Source organism: Pteropus alecto, unplaced genomic scaffold (genome assembly GCF_000325575.1).
Source record: "Pteropus alecto unplaced genomic scaffold, ASM32557v1 scaffold125, whole genome shotgun sequence".
NCBI classification, from domain to species: domain Eukaryota; kingdom Metazoa; phylum Chordata; class Mammalia; order Chiroptera; family Pteropodidae; genus Pteropus; species Pteropus alecto.
This window is the reverse complement of record NW_006436888.1, coordinates 8,560,590-8,578,455: the sequence shown is the minus strand read 5'-3', so window position 1 is coordinate 8,578,455 and position 17,866 is coordinate 8,560,590. Positions and strand designations below refer to the sequence as shown.

At 59.7% G+C, this 17,866-nt stretch overlaps 1 protein-coding gene across 1 annotated transcript in view; it reads left to right on the top strand.

Annotated features, from left to right (window-relative positions):
- The first annotated feature begins 44 nt into the window (after window positions 1-44).
- Window positions 45-17,866, top strand: part of ESPN (espin) — a 30,130-nt gene continuing 12,308 nt past the window's right edge. The window contains exons 1-7 of the mRNA XM_006914449.3: window positions 45-338; window positions 3,359-3,552; window positions 13,334-13,520; window positions 13,636-13,818; window positions 13,957-14,088; window positions 16,614-16,815; window positions 17,732-17,855. Coding sequence (XP_006914511.1) covers window positions 45-338; window positions 3,359-3,552; window positions 13,334-13,520; window positions 13,636-13,818; window positions 13,957-14,088; window positions 16,614-16,815; window positions 17,732-17,855 — 1,316 coding nt within the window. The remainder of the gene's footprint in view (window positions 339-3,358; window positions 3,553-13,333; window positions 13,521-13,635; window positions 13,819-13,956; window positions 14,089-16,613; window positions 16,816-17,731; window positions 17,856-17,866) is intronic.

Genomic DNA, 17,866 nt, shown 5'->3' with positions numbered 1-17,866 from the left:
CACGCTGAATGCTGCGCGCTGGGCGCAGCGCCGCGGGCGGTAAGATGGCCCTGGAGAAGGCGCTGCAGGCGGCGCGGCAGGGCGAGCTGGACGTGCTGAAGTCCCTCCACGCCGCCGGCCAGCTGGGGCCCTCGCTGTGCGACCCACTGGACGCGCTGCCGGTGCACCACGCGGCCCGCGCCGGCAGGCTGCACTGTCTGCGCTTCCTGGTGGAGGAGGCCGCCCTGCCCGCCGATGCCCGTGCGCGGAACGGAGCCACGCCGGCCCACGACGCCGCCGCCACGGGCCACCTCTCCTGCCTGCAGTGGCTGCTCTCGCAGGGCAGCTGCAAGGTGCAGGTGGGTCCGCGCCGCTTCCCGGCCATCCTGGGGCTTCCTTCCCAGGAGAGAATGCTGGCCTGGAGCCCCCACCCTGACCCCTCTGCCTCAGCTCGAGGGCGGGTGAGGTTGGGTATCTCTCAACTGAACCTGCTTTGGAGCCCCTTCGGAGGGCTTGGGGTGAGGGGGCTCCTGGGTTGAGAGTGCCTGGGTAGATACCCCGGCAAGCCTTGGGCGCCGCTTAGAAGAGCTCCCTGGTGATGGGAAGCCAGGAGGGCTAGTATTTGATCTGGGGGTGGGGGGGCAGAGCACTGATCCAGGGAGTCCCAGAGAGTGGGCCAGAGCTCTGAGGACCTGTACACAGAACCAGAAGCCCATGTCCTCCAGGATCAGGTCTGGAGAGCGGTGGGCAAAGCTCACCCCAGGCTGAGATGCAGGTGTCCCTAAGGCTAGGGCATAGGGGAGAGGCAGTGGGCCTGGTACATGGGGGCATCTCCGGCACCAAAGCGGACTCCTAGACATCAACCTCTTCTGGCCTCTGCTCCAAGTTGCTTCTCCAGACCAGCCTGAGTCTTCCTGCCCCAAGACCCTCCGTGGTCTCTCTTGGTGGCTCCCAGGCTGGTGAAAGCCTGGCCCCTCCTGAGCTGGAGGGGAAGACAGCTCAGTCTCTGATGTGTAGCTCTCCTGCTGGAGACAGAGCACCCAACAGGTCCTAGGCCTGGGGACTCGGGATTGCCCCTTCCCTCCTGGACCCGCCAGTCCATTGGGGCACAGACAGCAAATCCACAAGCTGGAAAGCAAAGCAGGTACCATCAGGTGCTGCTGGGCCATGCAGTGGGGAGTATCAGGGATTGTTTGGGCAAGGTGGCCAGGGAAGGCCCCTCTGAGGAGTGACCTCTGAGAGGGGTCCTGGCTGATGAGAAGGAAGTGGCCAGGTGACAATCAGACGGTTCCAAGCACAAGGAACAAGATGTGCAAAGCCTTGAGGCAGACACATTCTTGTCCTGTTGCAGAGGCAGCAAACAGTGGGATGAGGGTGGGAGAAGCCACCAGGGCCAGGTCCTAGAGGGTCTGCTAGGCTGGACCAGACGATGTTCTGGTCGCTGGGGAAAGCCAGTGGATGGAGGAACCAGAACTGATTTGTCACTTACCAAGACCACTGGGTTCATCAGATGTGGAAGAGGTGGGGGTGACTGAGCTGGCTGGCTGTGCTCTAAGGATGGCCAGACCCCCACCCCCACCTTTCTCCCTCAGGACAGCAAGGCCCCCCTTCCACCCTTCTTGGGAGGTGGCCCGGCCCCTTATCTCCTGCCTGGCTCTGTTATCAGAGTTCCTGGCACGTGGTCCATGCCCACTCTTTTGGGAGGTGGCATGCCTCCCCGATCCGGGTGTCCAGGCTTGGCTAGAAGCCTCCCTGGCCACTGCAGAGGATGTGGCCTTGTGCCCAGCTTATCAAGTCTCCCGCCCCCAAGCCCCAGCAGGCGTGGGCGCTGGGGGTGGAAGTGTGTGTGTGGGGGGATGACCTCGATCCAGCTCAGCCTAGAGAGATAAGCAGATTGAAGGTGCAGGCCACTGCACGTGAGGCTCCTAGGGTCTACACAGCTGTTAGAGCCTTGAGAACAGGCCAAAGCCCATCGTTCTGGGGCCCTCTTCTTACTGCCACCCCCTCCCAGAGCCAACAGGACCCCTTGGAGCTTCAGACCCCCCAGTCGCCAAGGCCGGTGGGAATCAAGGGCCTGGGCTCAGGGGACAGACCGAACCAGTCTTCCGTCCCGCCCGGGTATTCCAGCATGCAGAGGGGGCCCACTGTCAGCCTCGGCTTCCTGGGCTGTTTACCCTCTGCTTCCCTTTGCCTTACTCTGTGCTCTCTGACTCCTTCCTGGCTCGGTAGCCAGGTCGCTCACCACCTGTCCGCACAGCCTGATATGACTTACAGTCGTGCCCTGGGCCCCAGACCCTCGGCCCACTCTTTTCCTCCTCGTTCCTTATAGGAGCCTCCGAGGTTCTCCTGCTGCCTCGGCCACACCTGTCCCCCCACAGGGCCATCTCTTCCCTGAGTCTAGCCAACCGTGCCCACGTCTCATTACTGCCCCAGCCCTTCCTAGTGCCCCAGTCCAGCTTCCTGCCCCTCTCCATCATCCCACATACTTGGTGCTGGGAGCCCGTTCCGTTCTAGAACCCATGCCCACTCTCCCAAACTCGCCGACCAGCCTCTGAGTCCCGACTTCTGGGTTCACGGTGATCCTCCGTGCCCAGGTCACATAAGCAGCACCTGCCAACCTCCTCCCACACACACCTAGATGATCTTAAGATGATACATTCAGCACTTCTGGGCCCAGACTATTGCTGCACCCCCTCTGGGGTGCCTGAGAGGGGGTCTTGCCCAAGCCCCTCCCAGAGGCCGCCTCTAGTGCACATGCACAGATACCACCGCTGGCTGACTGCCGAGGTCCTGCCCGCTGCCTCCACAGAGCAGGAACACAGAGCAGGAGCACAGCCTGTTCCCTGGGGGAGGGAGCAGGGAGTCTGCTGGGGGTGGGGGGCAGTTCTCTGCACTGAGATTGGGTTGTTGGAGGTGAACCAAACTGGAGGCCACTTCCCATGTGACACCTGGGGAGGGGCACAGGAAGGGGGTAAAAGTTGGACACAGGGGGGCAGGGGTTGCTCCCCACGATCCTCCTGCCAACCTAGTGCAGCCCTGACGCCCACCCTTCCTGGCCCAGCAGCTCTCACTCGCTCATTCAGGCAGTCCCTGAGCACCTGGGTGACAGGCAGGGTGGCTCCGGGCCAGAAGCTAGGACAACAAGGATGCCACATCCTGAAAGCCTCCTTCGTGTGGGCATGTCACAGTCGTGATCTGCAGTTCTCAGAAAGCCCACCATGGATGGCGTGGTGATGCCACTTACGGACTGAGGTGCAAAGAGCGCTAGCTAGGTGCCCGAGGACAGAGCTGCCCCAGGGGCTGGTGGGATGCGGGAAGCCGTCTGAGCCAGAGATGGGGCAGGACAAGACTTCAGGACTAATGCGCTCTCCTTCCACAGGACAAAGACAATTCTGGTGCCACAGTACTGCATCTGGCTGCCCGCTTCGGCCACCCCGAGGTGGTGGACTGGCTGCTGAGTCACGGCGGTGGGGATCCCAACACGGCCACAGACACGGGTGCCCTGCCTATCCACTATGCTGCCGCCAAAGGGGACTTCCCCTCTCTGAGGCTTCTCATCGGGCACCACCCCGAGTAAGGACACCCTCCTCAGGGGCCCCTGGGGATGCCTGAAGCTGTCATGACCCTCCAGCGCTCTAGGGGAGCGACTACCCCAGTGGCCAGAGGGCCAGGCCAGAGACAGCCCCTACCCAAGCTGGCAGGCTACCCACAGCCACTTGCCCCAGAGCTCTGCACACGCAGCTGCACGTGGTGGCCTGGGCACGCAGGCTAACATCGCCTGCTCTCCTCTAGGATTCTTACCAGCCTGTAGCCATGGCTCCCTCTAGCTCTGGCCTGTGCTGATTTGCAAGACCGTTCTAAGGGGAGCGGGGTGAGGAGGCGGGAGCATCTCCTAGACCCCTAGTCAAGAGAATAGTGGCGGAGGAGTGGCAATTATCCAGCAGTGAAGGGAGAGGGCTGCCCACCCAGACGCCCACCCCACCTCCATCCCCTCCCAGGAGTGGCTCATCGCTTCCTGTAGCCCCTCAGCCCATGCCCACCAAGGTGGTGGGGCTCCCGGACCTCCGGGGCCCTTGGCCTGAGCGGCTGGCCTGAGAACGCAGCTGATCAGTGGGCTGCAGCATCCCAGGGTGGGGCACGTGGAAAAACGGGGCTCAATGACGCCTCAAGCAGGGGCATCACGGGGGACCCTGGGGTAGGGAGGGAGCCAGATCTTAGGTGCGGGTGCGGGGAGAAGGGAGTCCTGGGGGAAAGCCATACAGACCCTGTCTGGAGTGGGACAGCAGTGGCCCCAGGGACCTGATAGATGGGGGCTCTGACCAGTGACCTTTGTCAGTCTGAGTGGACTGTCAGCCTAGTATATAAGCAGCGACAGCTTGAGGAGGAGGGTGGCCACCAAGTGAGAGGTTCCGTCCACTGGCCTTCCTCCTGGGGGTGCCTGCAGGGCCACTGGCCACCAGGGAGCAGGCAGGAGGCTGGCCTGGCCCCATGGACTCATGACAGGGTGGCTGCGGCTGGCAGCTTCTTGGGCCCAGGCACATCGGCATGGATGAAGGGCAGCCCTGAGGCCCCCAGCTTGGGCTGCAGTCATCTCACTAAGCAAGGGGTTTCCTGGTTCGGTTAGTGGGAGACCAGCAGGTGAGCACCCCACCAAAGCCAGGGGTTCTCTTCACAGCCATCCCTGCCAGGTGCCACTTGGTACCACTTTCATGTGAATTCTCTGTTTCTGGACAAGCTAGGGTTTGGGTCAAATCAGAGTCACTGGGATTTAGAGTAGGTGGGTCCCTGAGGCTCTTGAGGACGGGCTCCTGACGCGGTAGCCATGAGCACCCCTGGGGGGCTTGGTCCCAGACTCCGAGTTAGACTCTCAGGTTGGGGAGCAGCACCTGTGACATGCCGCCCGCCCCGCCGACAGTGGTGATTCTGATGCTTCTGTCCCACCTCCTCACTTAACGCAGAGGACACAAAGGTCCTGAGATGGGAGACATGGGCTGTGGTCACCCTGCTGCACCTGCCAGCCTCCCTCATCACACATCATGGGTCCACAAAAGCCAGGCTGGTGGCAATGCCAACTTAGCCCAAACGGTGTGAACTGAGGGGGCTCCTGGGCCATCCCTGGAGGTGCTGAGCAGGACCTGGGGTAGGAGGGGTGGGGGAGACCCCGGGCTGAGCCCTGAGCCCCTCCTCGGGGAGAAGCCTGGGCCTTGAATGAGCCACGAACCCTCTGTGGGCTGGGACCCCAGCCTTGGGAAGCCTCTGGCCTCGGGTGCCCTGACCCCTCCTACGTGCTGGCCATGATTGGGTCCAGTGCTGACTCTGTGGCCAGATGGCCTGGGCTGATGAGCCGCCAGCCCCCCAGAGGCCACCATGAATCTTGGGGAGGTGGACAGAGGGCTCTGTTCCCACAGTGGTGTGTGACTTGGCTGATAAGGAGGTGCTTTTGTGTGGTTGCCAGGCTGGGCTCAGGCAGGAGGGGCGGCTGGGAATTGGGGTGGGGCCTGCTGGCAGGGTAGGTAAGGGCCAGTGCCCACTTAGCCTCCTACTTCGGGGCGACTCCTGCTCTCCAAGGCTGGAGACCCCAGGGCAGGGAGCTGGGGACAGGAGAGGCTCAGGCTGCCCTGTGCCGCAGGGCACAATCAGGGGACTCAGGCAGCCTGGCTCCAGAGGCTGCGGCTCCCTCCCACCCACATTCTGTCTCTCTCTCTCTCTCTCTCTCTCTCGCTCTCTCGCTCTCTCGCTCTCTCGCTCTCTCGCTCTCTCGCTCTCTCGCTCTCTCGCTCTCTCTCTCTCCTCTCTCCTCTCTCTCTCTCTCTTCTCTCCTCTCTCGTGAGCCTTCAGGCCTGCTGTGAAGCCTGTGAATTATTCACAAGGGCTCAGCTCCCTCCTGCAGGTGAGGGAGGGAGGACTCCCAGCCCCACCAGTGGGAAACTCGATCCTGCCCAGGGAGGCTATGGGTGGCCTTGGGCCATGGCAGTGACAAGCTGTGGAGGAGCAGGAGGGCCAGACGGCCTCAGGGGAGGGCCCAGCTAATATCAGGCTGCACATGGGGTGTCAGAAAGGGCTTGAGACCCCAGGAACACCCTGCACCCACCTGCCCACCCCACCCCCAGTCTATCCCAGTCCACTGGGCAAATCCTTCCAGAGGCAGAGGAATTGCCTCAGTGACCTTGGAAGCTGCTGCCCCACGGGGACCCTCCCTCTGAGCCCCCTGCGGAAAGAGGGTCTCTAAGCTGGAGGCACAAAGGCTAGCAGAGGCTGGGCAGGGCTGTTTCAGGCCCTGGGTGTGAGCAAGATGGACCCGGGAGGGTCCTCTCTCCTGGCCAGGAACACCAGTGGCTGGGTCAGGCTAAGAAGCACGAGGAGCAGGTGGCCCCCAGAGCTCCCGACCACCAGCCGGAAGGGGCCTGGGGCCCAGGAACCACCTCGTGCTCACTCTGCAGCTGGAGGGAAGCCCACCCCAGGCTCAGCCGCACCCCTGGCGTGAGCTTCCAGGTCGGGGAGGGCGGGGGCGGGGCTGTGCGCTCTTCCTCGCCTAAGGCCCTGTGCTCTGCCAGTGATAGAGAGCAGGAAAGCCAGTCTGCCCAAAGATTTATATCAGCTCCAGCTCCCTGCAGCTCCCTTCTTTGCCGGAGGCCTCCTCTGCCCCAGGGCAGAGACTAGAAATTGTCCTGGCCAGGAGTCAAGATAAACTCAGAACACCTCTGACCTGCTGAGTGCCTGCTGGGAGCCTGGCACCAAGCACTAATCTGAGCCTTACAATCACCCTAGGCAGTAGCTCTACAATCAGCCTATTTTAATGATTGACTCATTGGACTAATGTTTATTGAGCATCTCCTCTGTGCCAGGCAATATTCTAAGTGCCAGGGACACAGCTGTGAATCAAACAAATGTCCCTGCCCCATGGAGCTCACAGATACAGAAAGGGTGTCTGGGAGAGGCCAGCTGACTAGCCGAGGTTCCACTGGTTCACAACTGCACCCCGTTTCTGGCTCTGTCTCCCACTTCTGTTCCGGGTCCTAATCCTTCAGGGCCTTTCTAGCTGGGGTCTCATTTTTCCTTTCTAGCTGGGTCTCTAGCGCAAAGCTTCATGGAGCCCGGCTGCTCCCATAGCCCAGCCAGAGGGGTCCAGGCAGTCCCCCACGCTGAGCAGGAAGCCTAGCTGCTCACCCCTTAGGGAGCTCCAGGACCTAAAGGGCTCAGTGTCCCCTCAGAAGGCTGGAGACTCTGCCTGGACCTGGGGCTGCCCCCTCCCTGTCGGACACCCGTTTCTGCCACAGGCAGCGGGGGCTCATTTATTCTCAATTACCATCCCCCAAGTCTACCCTTGGTGTTTGCTCAGGGCACTTGGGCAGCAGAGCCTGAGCTGGCACATCATCACTGGGGACCCGGACCCAGGTGGGGACTCTGAGAAAGGAGAAACCTGTTGGAGTCAGGAGAAGCCCCTCTCAGTGGCTTCTCAGGGCGCAGCCTTTACTGCCACCAGCAGCTCCTGGTCCGAATTTGTCAGGTTACTGGGTGACTGCCCTCCCTGCCCTGCCCTCTTCCTGTCCAGCTCCGCCTGCCTTTGAGAATGCAAATGAGATCCCTGGATCAGCCACAGTCTCCCCACTCACTGTCAGGGAAGGCCACTTCCTCATGATGGCCCAGAGACCCTCCTCATTCTGGTCCCCCCACCTCACCTCCACCTGCTCCCCCATCGCCTACTCTGTTCCACCTGGCCTTGCTGCTCCCCCAACAGGCCAGTGCCCCCTGGCATTCACCGGCTTTCCCCTCTGCCCGATCTCTTCCCCAGAGACCCCTCCCTCCTTTCAGTCGGTGGCATCTACCCTTCTCAGTAAGGCCTGCCCTGAGCCTCCTTCAGATTGGAATGCGCCCCAGGACACACACTCCCTCCCCGTCTTCTGCCTTGTTTTCCCCGGGACCCTTACATTACCTGGCATCACATTCCGTGCGTCTCTGTGCATTCTCTTACCCTCGGTCTCCCCGACTAACGAGAGCCGACTCCATCTTCCTCATCCTGTTCGCCCAGTGCCTGACGCGTAGTAACTGTTTGCTGAGCAAATGAGGAGTCTGGAATCCTGGGCCTTGTCCGGCCCTGCCTACAGCTCACCCTGTGTGACCTCAGACAGGGCTCCCTTCTGGGCCTCCCTGGGCCCACCTGGCAAATGGACCTAACCTGCTCTAGCTGCTGAGGCCAGGTGTCGCAGAGCTCCTGGCCTGGCTGCCCGTCTTCCTCCCACATGTGGTCATTCGACAGCCGCACCCGAGCACATCCCGAGAGCCGGCCCCGTCAGCACCAGCCACGCGGCAAGCCCTCGAGGCCTTGTGGAGCTGACTTTTCGGGGATGAACGAGGTGACAGAGCAGGGATACCTGCCACGTTCGGGGCAGTGCTTGCTTATTTGCATGTGTGTGTGCTGGTTCGCCGTCTGAAGAGAGCTGGCCTCTGACGTTTTCAGTGCTCTGCTTGTCCTAGCATGTGACAGCCTCATGAAGTATGTCCTTGGAATGAATGAATGAAAACGTGCAAGAGACAATTCAGCTGGCCTCTGACGTTTTCAGTGCTCTGCTTGTCCTCGCACGTGACAGCCTCATGAAGTATGTGCCTGGAATGAATGAAAACGTGCAAGAGACAATTCGAGAGTGACAAGTGAAATGGGTCGTTTGGTAGGAAGTGATGGTGGCGTCCTTGAGATTGAGGGGTTCGAGGAAAGCCTCTCTGAGGAGCTGAGAGCTGGGCTGAGTCCCTGCTCTCATGGTGGCTGGAAGAACCGGTCTGGGCGGAGGCCAAGGTGGGGTAAAGCTTGGTCCCCATCGAGGACCACAGGGCAGGCCTGGAGGGCCGACAGAGTTGCAGGGAAGTGTAGGCTTTGTGAAGTCGTCCAGGTTTGCGGATGGATCGAGTGTAAAGCTAACTGTTCTAGAACCTTCCTCGAATCAGGCTGCATTTCTTCCCAAATGTGGGATCTTTTCAAGTAAGCCGGGAGTCATGGTCGGAGGACAGGGGGAGAGCCGCCAAAGCCTGCATGACCTGTTCCGAGCAGCCTGACCCCATGACAAGATCCAGTCTCGTGGGCGTCGGCTCCTCTCTGCCCTCCCTTGGGGCAGAAATTATTGGCAGTGTGTGGGGGGTGCTGAAAACGCCGTTGGACCTGAGTCTGGTTCTATAGGCAGATCGCTCCTTGTTCCTTGCGGCAAAAATAACAAGCCGGCACCAGCCTTGGACAGAGATGTCCAACAAACCCGTCGAGTAGTCCACGTTTCTTTTGTGTCATCAGAGGGTGACTTGCTTGATAGTTTGTCCATGTCATTTTTTTTTTCCCAAGAGGAAAAAAATATATCACAATTTATGTAATCATTGCTAGAGAGCCTCAGACCTATAAGGGGGTAGGTCAAAGGGCAAGGTGTTTAGACTCCCAGAGCTTGGGCTCCAGGAGGAGGGTGGCATGATGTCCTGTACTGAAATGGGGACAGCGAGGTGCAGGGAGGTTTGAGGAAGAAATGGAGAGGTCTGTTCTAGGCATGGAAAGTTCGAGAACCTTGGTCAATGCATAGACCGACGAGCGGGCAGATGAGGGGGCTGGACGTAGACGGCAGGTCCAAGCTGGAGAGTTGCATGGCATCGGGTCCAGGTGGCCTTTGACCCCGGGAAGTAGATTAATTCACCACGGGGAGAGCACACTTACAAAGGAGGCCCTGGGGCACCCTGACATTTGCAGGTCAGTCGGGCTGGAGTCGAGGGCCCAGCACAGGATGCCAAGGAGGCTGGCGAGTCTTGTCCCGGAAGCCAGGAGGAGCAGGTGTTCAGGAGAGGGGGAGGGGCACCTGTCCGGGGGCGGCCAAGTCAGATGCGGATGGGAAAACCACCAGGGTGGATAGCGTGGCCCAGAAGGTGGGTGAGGGGGCTGGCAGGTCAGGATGTAACAGTGGCATGGGAAGCCAGACCCACCTTCCCTCAGAGGAAACATTCAGCTTTGCAAAACTTCCTTTTCCTTCTCTCCCAAGCAGCGTCGAGAGGCCAGACAATTATGTTGCCCATTTGCCATATGTGGAAACTGAGGCTTAGGAGGGTAAAGAACCCTCCAGGGGCCCTGTGCCGTGAGCTATAGAGTCAGGGTGGTGAGCAGAGGCTGGGGCAAGGGGCAGGGGCTAGGAGATGAACATTTTCCCCCTGGGCAGTCACAGTGGCTGGAACTTGATCGGCTGGAGCCAGATGGGGTCCCGAGGCCAGAGGTCCCCTGAGACTCCGCCCTTCTCCTCTAGGCAGTGACTCGTGCCTGAACACCCCAGGCCAGCAGTGCCCCACTGGAGGCACAGGGAGGAGGGATCCTAAAATACGACATGGCACCAGGTGTGTGCTGAGGGCTCTCCAAGTCTGTCTTATGCATGAATATTGCCCTCACGTCACGAATGGCTTCAAGAAGCCAAAAAGACAAGAGGCAAGACCATGGCACAGCTTGGGGGTGCTCAGCCATGTCCTTCTTACACTCAGGTCCTTCTCTGCCTCTCTCTCATCGAATGACCTTAGCCCTCTGTGCCTCAGTTTCCCCATCTGTAAAAGGGGAACAGTGCTAACACCTACCCCAAATATGTATCAGGCTCATCTCTGCCTGGGACAGAGAAACCTTTTGATAAGTGGTACCTGCTATCACTATTATCAATTATTATTATCACTATTATAAATTCATCTTTCCATCTAAAACCATTCATTTATTTCCTTTGCTCGTCCATATTTTTATAATTTTGCCCAGGGAACATGAGCGTACCTACCCTTCTTGCCTCCAGGCTGAGGTAGAAGAGGGTAAGAAGGCTCGGACCCCCTTTCCCACCTCAGCCCATCAACATATCTGCCCCATGTCCTAGGGCCTCCCAGGCTGGAGTTGACTCCAGATTGGGGGTCACGAGTGCCGAGAGTGAAATCCTAATAATTATGGTGATAAACTCGAACATTTACTGAGCACTTTCGCTGTACCAGTGACTCCGGCTGGGAGTGCCAGCCAGTGGCCGGGTACGAGGCCGTGGGCATGACTGCCCTCTCCTGCCTAGGTCCTTCTCTGTGACAGCTTCTCAGACTTTCTCAGACCATTCCAGGCTGGCTGGGCATCCCTCGGTCATGGATACCTGCCAAGTAGGATGAGCTGGGAGGGCAGGGCTCCCAGCAGATCTGGTGCCAGAGCTGTGTACATGCCTCGGGCACCCCCAGAGAGAGCCCAGTGGGCCCCAGATGGTGGCCCCCCCGAGCCTCTGATCCCCAGGACCCCAGCACTCGCTGTGCCTTGGTTACGGGGTGAATAATTCAGGCCGCTGAGTGTCGATCATGAAATATTAAATGGGCTGTTACTGACGCACCAGCATGTGAATGCGGGGGGCGGGGGCAACGCTGGCACTGGGCTGTGGAGGCTGGTGGCCCCGAGCCAGCATGCTCCTGAGGAGAGGCAGGCGCATGGGTCTCTGCAACCGTGTGCTGTTGTCGGCAGAACTGGCTTATGGGCACCACTCTGCCCCTGACATGGGTAGGGTAACAGAGGCCAGTGAAACATGGTCCCTGCTCTTCCCCAAATGTGCAATGTGCCAGGCTCCGCATCTGCCCCACCAAATGGCAACTGCGTGTGAGGAGGGGCTGCCCACGTCAGGAGGAAGGAGACGACAGGGACTGGGTGCTCGACGGGGGCTGTGGGTGGCCGAGGGTCACGGGTCAGGGAAGCGGACAGAGGCCAAGGTTTTAGGGACAGGGAGAAGTCAGCCAGGAATTTGGAGGTGTGAGAGGGAGGGCCCAGGTCACGTTGGGGGTGACAAGAGGGTGAGTGAATTGGCAGATGGAGAGGAGCGGGTGTCCTGGTGCCAGTGGTAATGGACAGAGGGGCTGGCGATTGGGTGAGGGAGAGAGGGCGGGAGGGCAGGTGTGGCTGGAGCATGTGACTGATGAAGTGAGTGGATAGCTGGTGGAGGCAGATGGGTGAGAGGAGGTGAAGTCACATGAAGAGCTGCACTTCCTTGGGCATAGCAAGCTGATCCAGCACAGTAGGAAGAAGCCCCTACCCTGAGCTTGGAATCGGTGGGGCAGGCCGTGGGAAGCTCCTGGGTCTGGGCCTAGATTGTGGCTCCACCTAGTGCCCAATTCTGGTAACTGCATCCTGGGCCATCTGCACTTACTGTGAAGTCATAAAAACTGAGGCTCCTCCAGTGGCCAGGCCAGCTCCCCTATTCCCCAGCAGTACTCCACGGCATGGGGCTGGTTCCCTGTTCCCCAGTTAGGATCCTTTTGTGGGAGCTGGGGAACTGGGATGAGGGGCAGTGACAGCTGCAAACTAGGCCCCAGGGAAGCCCCAAGGAGTGAAGAGATGGAATGCTTCTCTGCCCCTGAGTGCCGACTGTGCGCCAGGCGCTGCATCACACAGACAGATGTGCAGTCACGTGCCACTCACCAGCTGTGTGACCTTAGGCATGTCACAGCCTCTGAGTCTCAACTGCCTCTGTGCAAATGAGAATGACAGTAGATCCCAAGTTAGGGTATTCAGTGAGAACCAGCCCGCTAATATAGCACGTGAAAGAGGTCAGCGAATGGTGGCCACCTGCAGGGTTGCTGGATTATCTAATAATCCGGGCATTACTAGGGTAGCCAATTGAATTTTAATTTCCAATACAAGACAAATCATGTTTTAGTATATCTTATACAATATTTGGGATATACCTATACTTTAAAAATGATTTGTTGTTTATCCGATATTCGGATTTAACTGGGCATCCTGTGTTTTACCTGGCCACCCTGCCACTCTGGCCCCCTGGGGACTCAGTGTTCTGGAGGAATCAGGGGCCAAAATCAGTTATGGTCAACCTGGTATGACAGGTAGTCCACAGGGTGGGCCCAGGGCACCATGGGTCACAGAGGCAAGAAAGGCCTGCTCTGCCTGGGGGAACCAGGGCAGGCCTCACGGAGGAGGCATCCGTGCTGTCTTAAAGGGGGAGGAGGGAAGGGCATTCCAGACAGAGGGGGGCCATAATCAAAGGCATAGAGGGCAGACAGCAGGTATGGGGACTTACAGCGACAGTCAGTGTGGCTGAAAAGGTAGGAAGATGCCAAGTCACCATGTCCTCCTACACCTTGGTAAAAAGGAAGGCTATTTACTGAGGGCAGGGACAAGCCCAGTCCGATGTGCATTATAGAAAGGAGGCTGCTGGGGGAGGGGGCGAGCCAGAGAGGTCCCCTGAGCGAGGCTGGCGCAGGCATGGGTCCAGAGGCTGTCAGGAACAGCGGGACCTAGCGACTAGGCCCTATCTGACCCACCAGCCAGCCTCCGGAGCTCCCCAGAAGGGGGCGGGCGCTGAGAGCCTATGCGGGTGTTTCCTGTCCGCAGGGGAGTGAATGCCCAAACCAAGAATGGTGCCACCCCCCTGTATCTGGCGTGCCAGGAGGGCCACCTGGAGGTGACGCAGTACCTGGTGCAAGAGTGCGGCGCGGACCCGCATACAAGCGCCCAGGACGGCATGACCCCGCTGCACGCCGCGGCACAGATGGGCCACAGTCCGATCATCGTGTGGTTGGTGAGCTCTGGGACGGGACGGGGCGGAGCCCGGGAGGGGACCTGGCCTGCATGGGACGGGGGCGGGGCCCAGAGCCCAGCCCCTGCCCCTCTTTCCCCCGCCCCCTCCCGCGCAGGTGAGCTGCACCAATGTGAGCCTGTCGGAGCAGGACATGGACGGCGCCACGGCCATGCACTTTGCGGCGAGCCGCGGCCACGCCAAAGTGCTCAGCTGGCTCCTGCTGCACGGCGGCGAGATCTCGGCGGATCTGTGGGGCGGGACCCCGCTGCATGACGCCGCGGAGAATGGGGAACTGGAGGTGAGGGCGGGGCCGGGGGCGGGGCCTTAGGCGGGAAGCGCGGGCGCCCTCTGCTGGCGCCGCGCTCTCAGTACAGCCCTGCCGGCGCACTGGGGGCCGGGCTCGCGGTCTGGGGTCCTCACTGCTTGCCCCCTGCAGTGCTGCCAGATCCTGGTAGTGAACGGTGCGGAGCTGGACGTCCGCGACCGCGATGGGTACACGGCCGCCGACCTCTCGGAATACAATGGCCACAACCACTGCACCCGCTACCTGCGCACCGTGGAGAACCTGGTATCACCTGGGCGCTGCTCCCTGCGTTATTTCACCCCCCCACCCCACCCCTCCCTCCCTCCAGAGGTAGGTGTCGTTATCCCTTTTACCACCAAGGAAGCTGAGGTTCGAGGATGCGAAGCCCCTTGCCTGAGGTCACACAAAGAGTAAGGGCCCTAGACCATTAACTCACGTGACCTCTTAGCTCAGCCCACTGACCCCCGAGGAGTGGGGGTGGGGGCAAAAAGGCCAACGATACAACCAGCGTCATCCTGATAAGAATGAAGGCACAGAGAAATCACAAGGCATACACTAAGGGGAAGAGTCCAGTTCATTCAGCTGGCCACGGTCCACATGTATAACTCATTTAATTCTCACCACCATCCACTGAGGTAGGTAGTGTTATGGTCCCATTTCACAGGTGGGTAAACTGAGTCTCAGGAAGACCCAAGGTCACATAGCAGCCTGGCCTAGAGCCACCTCTGTTGACCATATGCTATACGTTTACTTTGGGGCTTCTCTATAGCTAGAAACCTGTTACTCATTTAAAGTGATTTCATTATGGTTACACAGCTGTGAAGTAAGCCACTGGAACTTGTGCTCAGGTGTGGGTGGCTCCAAGTCCAAGGTCTGCCTCATCTGGTGTAATGCCTGCTTTGAGGCGAGGGGGTGGGCCTCACGGGGGCCTGCGTTAGGACACTGACCAGCTCCAAAGGCCATCCTGGCCATGAGAGGAGCTGCAAAATGGGGCCTGGAGAAGACAAGGTGGGGTGGCCCCCTGCCGGAGGCTGTCTGCCCTGCCTGTGAGCACATGGGGGGACCCTGGTTCTGGGGACTCCGGGGCACAGCAAGGCCCAGGGGTCAGAGAGTACAACTGGACCTAGGAGAAATTTTCCCCAGAAAGGGCCACCCAGAGAGAGCAGTGGTCCAACAGGTAGTGAGCTCCCTGTCACCAGGGTAAACAAGCAGGAGTAAACACTGTGAAGGACATTTCTTCACCAGAAGTGAATTCCTTCCAGCTGAGAGAGTCTGTGACTCTGTTGGCAGGGGGTGTGGGTGGCACAGAGCCCCAGTCACTTCCATCACCTCCCGACAGCAACTGCTGGCAATAAGCAACAAGCACCATTCCTTGAAATCTGACTCCAGCGGGTATCCTGTCTCATGCTTTATAGTATAATCTCAGCTAATCTTCACAGTAAATTAGTACTAACAGTTGACACATAAGGCATTTACTGGCCACCATGCCCTGACACTCCACTGACTTTTCAAATCTTTTCATGACCTAATGGGGCAGGCAGTCTTGTTATCCTATTTATAGATGGAAGAACTCATGTACAGAAAAGACAAATAACTTGCCTAAGGTCACGTAGTGAATAAGTCGGAGAGGTAAAATTCGAAGGCAGAGACCCAGGTTGCAGAGCTCACGACTCTAACGGCTGTTGTCTGTGGGGTCAGGCCTGGCACTCCCAGTGCCCATTGCTGCTGGCCAAGATAAAAGCACCTTCAGCTGACCCTCCTCCCATCTCAGCCCCTATGGCTCCCCTTAGCTCATGGGGTAGGTAGCAGGACTGGCTCCCCTAAATTGGGTGGGGTGTGGGAACTCTGGCCCCCTTACCCAGGCGGGCCCAGCGGTGGCAGTGACAGATCCCAGCCACAGAGGATGCTGGCCCAGAAAAGGCAAACAGTCCCTCAGAGTCCCTAATGAAGAGCCAATGAGAGTGGCTGCCAAGCTGTTACCTGGTGCCGGGCCTGCCTCCCACTCCCGGGGGGCCTGTGACACTTCTTGGGCAGGGAGGGGGCATGGGGCAGGGAGGAGCAGGCCTGGGCAGAAGCAGCGAGCGAGCAGGCTTGCCAGCAGCAGGGCCGGCATGGGCAACGTAAGCAGGACCCCCGCCCCCGCCCATTACCACGCCAGGAGGGTCAGGCCTGTGGGCAGGGGAACCCACAGTGGTGGGGGACGGCTGGCTCAGTAGCCTCGGCTCGGGCTGCCCACCTCACTCAGCTGGGCCACCCCAGGCTTCACCCTTTCCCCAAGGGCCCCATCGGGAGACAGAGACTGAGCTTTGCCCAGTCGGGCCAGGAGAGACAGGGCTTGCTAGCCAGGAAATGGGGGATCAGTCATTCCTGCAAATTGTGGGGGCTCTGCACCCCTCCCCCAGCTGCTGCGAGCTCCCTCCCCACAGGCCCGCTGCAGCCCAGGCCCTCTGCCGCTGGATGAGGGATGAGAAGGTCACTGCCACACAGTTCTCCCCTTGAGGCCCCGCCCAGCTCCCCTCATCTCTCAACTCTCCTGAGCAGGGAGGGGCCAGGTGTAGGAGTTTCCCAGGAACCCCTGGTCCTGCAGCTGGCAGGGGGGAGGGGCGCTGGGCTTGAATCTCAGCCTAGGAAGCTCCCTAAAGACCTGCCATGATGAGGAAGGGAGCCCCAGCGCGGGCAGTGGCTTGGCCGAGGTCACACAGAGAGGGCATGCCTGAGCAGGACCCCAGCCCAGAGTGTGCCGGTCCTTGGGGCTGCTTGTCCTCAAGGCCTCCCCGCTTTCTGCTCAGAGCGTGGAGCACCGCGTGCTGTCCCGGGATCCATCAGCTGAGCTGGAGACCAAGCAGCCTGACTCCGGCATGTCTTCACCCAACACCACCATGTCGGTCCAGCCGCTGAACTTCGACCTCAGCTCGCCCACCAGCACCCTCTCCAACTACGACTCCTGCTCCTCCAGCCAGTCCAGTAGCAAGGGCCAGCGCCTCCCACGGGGTGAGCGGCCCCGGGCGGAGAGGCCAGGGCTGTGATCCAGGCCCGCTCTGCCCGCAGCTGACGCCGGAGACTGCCCAGGTCACCGGGAAGAGACAGACACTGGTTCTGGTGAGAGTCAGGTGACACTCGTGCTTGTGTGCCCATCACAAACATACACGTATATCCACACACACTCTCCCCCTGACAAAACCCCGCACGCAATTCGATATCCTTACTCGTACTTGCACAAACTGTTCCCCAGACCTTACACACACCTACCCACACTCAAGAATGCGCACTTGTACAGATGCACACACAATATACAGATATGAATGCACACCCACAGTTGTGCAGATATATGCACACGCCTACACTAGAAACGAGCACACAAGTCTCCATTCCATACACGCACCCCAAGTCCACCGACCAACATGAACACATTTATAAATACAAAGAAGCGTGTGTACACACTCACAGACACGCATGAAAGCACAAAGGCTCAGGCAGAAGCCAGGCACGCATGCGCATAAACACTGACCGCGGCCTGAGCATGGCCGTCTGTCCGTTTGTGATGCCTGCTTCATGCCACCAGGTGGTGGCCTCAGAGATGGCCAGGTGTCCTGCAAAGATCAGGTGTGGACAGCCATACTCCTGGCACCTGCTATACCAGATCTGCCCTGAGGAGCAGCCCCTCCAGGTGGCCCCGCTCCACCCTCTGGTACCCTCCATAGTGGAGCCTGCGGCCTTTTCCCCAGCGAGTGCAGGGTGTGGGGAGGCAGGGCCAGAGCGAGGGTGGGGCCGTACCAGGCTGCATCCCTGAATTCACCTAGCCCCTTGGCAAGCTGTTCATGGACTGTAGAGGGTTGTAGTCCTGGGGAAGAGGCCGCTCTGCAAACTCCCAAACTCCGAAACTCCCAAGCTTTGCCTCCCTCCCCAGGGCTTCCCACCACCAGAGCTGCAGACGTACAGAGCTACGTGGACATGCTGAGCCCAGAGCAGAGCCCAGAGCTGAGCCCTGCCCCGGGCAAGGCGGAGAGAACCACACCACCACCGCCACCCCCGCTTCTCTCCA